The sequence below is a fragment of the Cariama cristata genome, unplaced genomic scaffold (assembly GCF_000690535.1).
Source record: "Cariama cristata isolate BGI_N322 unplaced genomic scaffold, ASM69053v1 scaffold26667, whole genome shotgun sequence".
NCBI classification, from domain to species: Eukaryota; Metazoa; Chordata; class Aves; order Cariamiformes; family Cariamidae; genus Cariama; species Cariama cristata.
The window spans coordinates 9,999-12,587 of record NW_009627511.1 but is presented as its reverse complement, the minus strand read 5'-3'; the positions used below and the strand labels follow the sequence as shown (position 1 = coordinate 12,587).

Here is a 2,589-nt window from a genome sequence, read left to right as displayed (position 1 = left end):
GTTAGTAAGCCAGCATCAGTGTGGTATCACGTAGGCTTCCAGGGCCAGCAGCTTGAACAAAAAGCTATGTTACAAGAATTCACTGTGTAAAGCTGAGCAGTGGGTGTAAGCAAAGATCTCTTTGGCACCTCAGTCTCATCTCTCAAGCAACTGTGTGGGTGTGCCTTGGCACACATTGGATCAAATGGAAGATGGGGACTATAATAACTCTTTTTAATTATGAAACTTGCATTGTGTAAGAACTCAGTGCATCCCTTGAATATGAATAGTTGGGAAGAGGGAGCTTGCGTGGGCTCTGCCGCATGCATCTGCTATCCTGATGTGAAAGAGCAAAAGTGTGTTACTATCTTCCCAAAGCATTCTGAACAGCACTGTATGCAAGCCACTTTCATTATTTCAGAAGGGTTCAACTGACTGGAACGTGATATTGTGCTTAATGCTACAAATACTTACAACTGTTTTCGTTTTAGGATGCAGGTGGATCCCCTGAAAAGGCAGCCACGGATCCCAGTGGTGAAAACAAGAAACTCAACAAATCCCAGCAGCTGAAACAAGTTTTTAAAGAATATGGTGCTGTAGGGGTTTCGTTCCATGTTGGAATTTCATTAGTATCTCTAGGAATCTTCTACCTGGCTGTGTCAAGGTGAGGTTTGTACAGTTGTCTGTAGCCTCTAGGTAATGGTTTAGCCAAGAAAAATATCTTACTGTTGTGGTTATTTCTGGAAGGAGACATGTACTCTATGCCTGTTTGATCTATACACAGTAATCTTTTGAATTTTGAGTATAGATGGATCCGTAAATGGATCTAATCTCACATTAGGCATGAGAGAAGGTAGATAGATGTACGTGGTCTTTTTGCATAGGTTCATGATCCACGATGGGCAGGTGAAAACAGCGGAGTGGAGCCTGCACTAGAGTAACTAACCAGATGAGAGAATTTATTTTTGTTCTGCAGAGACATCTGTTGTTCTCAAACAGTAGTATGGTCTGTAGAGATAGAGCCGTACAAAAGTGCTGGAGCTTAGAGATAAATTTATTTTTCTGGATGTTGGACTCAGTTTCTGTATTTGAACTACAGAAGGCAATGACCACTACAGCAGGATTAGGTTAAGAAAGAAAGTACTAGATAACCATATAGGAGTCAGGTGGGAAATTGTGTATGTGGCTTCTGGTAGGAATGCATCAGTTATAAACAAGCATGAGGTGTTTCAACTGAGGAGACTGGGAAACACATTTTTTTCTCAAAACGTTTCCTGCCCTTTACTCTTGACTTTAGTGGAAATATGTGAATGCCTGATTTCTCTTGTTTACTACATCATGGCACAGGGTGACAATGAAATTTTTTTTTCTTCAGGTATGATTTAACTCCCAGTTACAAGATACTATACTGGCAAATGAAGGGGGTCAAGTTACAGTAATAACTTCTTTTGGAAAATTAGTTGAAACATAGGAAGCTGGATGAAAGCTGCTATGTCTATAGAGAATTAAAATATTAATGGATTTGGTGGATAATGCTTATTTGAGATCCATAATACTTCCTTCACTTGCTAGATTTTAGATAAGATCCTTGTTGTTTTAACAGCTTTGTACTCCTCTGTTAGAACACTCTTAGCCTAACAAAAGGTACCTGATTTGGTTTGGATTGATCTATATTTATGTGATAAATTTCATCAAGACGCAGAATAGGCTTTCACAAATTTCTATTTTTTTTATATATTCAAAAGTAGAGAAATAGATTATTTTATCTACGAAGGTTGAACATGGGTCTGAGTATTCTCCAAGTACATGCTGCAGCTATACAGTTGTAAAACTAAGAACATATTTGACTTCACAGGGAACTTGTCAATTTAAGCAAAAAAAAGCGCATCTGAAAATATTTCACATGTTGTTGCTACAGAAGTAACTTAAGCTGTTACTCCTGAAATAATTCACTGTTTTTATTATTTATATCATCTAATTTGAACATAAATTCCACAGTTGGAATTGTGCCATGTTAAATGCCCTGAAGAAAATAGCACTTTATATTTTTTTAGCATGCAACCTAAATAAATCTTGTTTTCTTTTTCCTCAGTGGTGTGGATATGACTGCAGTTCTCTTCAAACTTGGTTTCAGTGAATCATCGTTGCAATCTAAAATGGCTGCTGGTACAAGCACATTTGTGCTGGCATATGCTATTCACAAATTGTTTGCTCCAGTACGAATCAGCATTACTATAGTTTCTGTGCCATTTATTGTCCGATACTGCCGGAAGATTGGTTTCTTCAAACCTCCTGCCCCAAATCCATGATATTTCTTACTGGTTTTTAAATGCTCTGTATCCATGTAGCTTTTGAGATTGCGAAATTTCTTTAAAAGGCTTATTTGGATTCATGTTAATGCTGACCTCCTCTTGTATTTCTTACTTGTTCTTTCAGGTAAATGTTACACTGTGAAAAGTGCTGTCCTTACCTTCTTTCCATTTTACCACCTCTTCTTTAGAAAAATCTGTTAAAATGATATCTGGTTTCCACAGCAAGTGGCAATATAAATGCTTGACAATGAGCAGTCCCTTTAGAACACACAGTTCTGCATCTTTATAATCTAGCTTT

The 2,589-nt window shown here is 37.6% G+C and overlaps 1 protein-coding gene across 1 annotated transcript; it reads left to right on the top strand.

Moving 5' to 3' along the window:
- Window positions 1-470: 470 nt before the first annotated feature.
- Window positions 471-2,288, top strand: FAM210B (family with sequence similarity 210, member B; the record flags this gene model as incomplete). Its single annotated transcript, XM_009704471.1, has 2 exons — window positions 471-643; window positions 2,072-2,288. Coding segments are annotated over 2 exons (390 nt in total), but the record flags the coding sequence as incomplete, so codon positions are not given.
- Window positions 2,289-2,589: the final 301 nt, after the last annotated feature.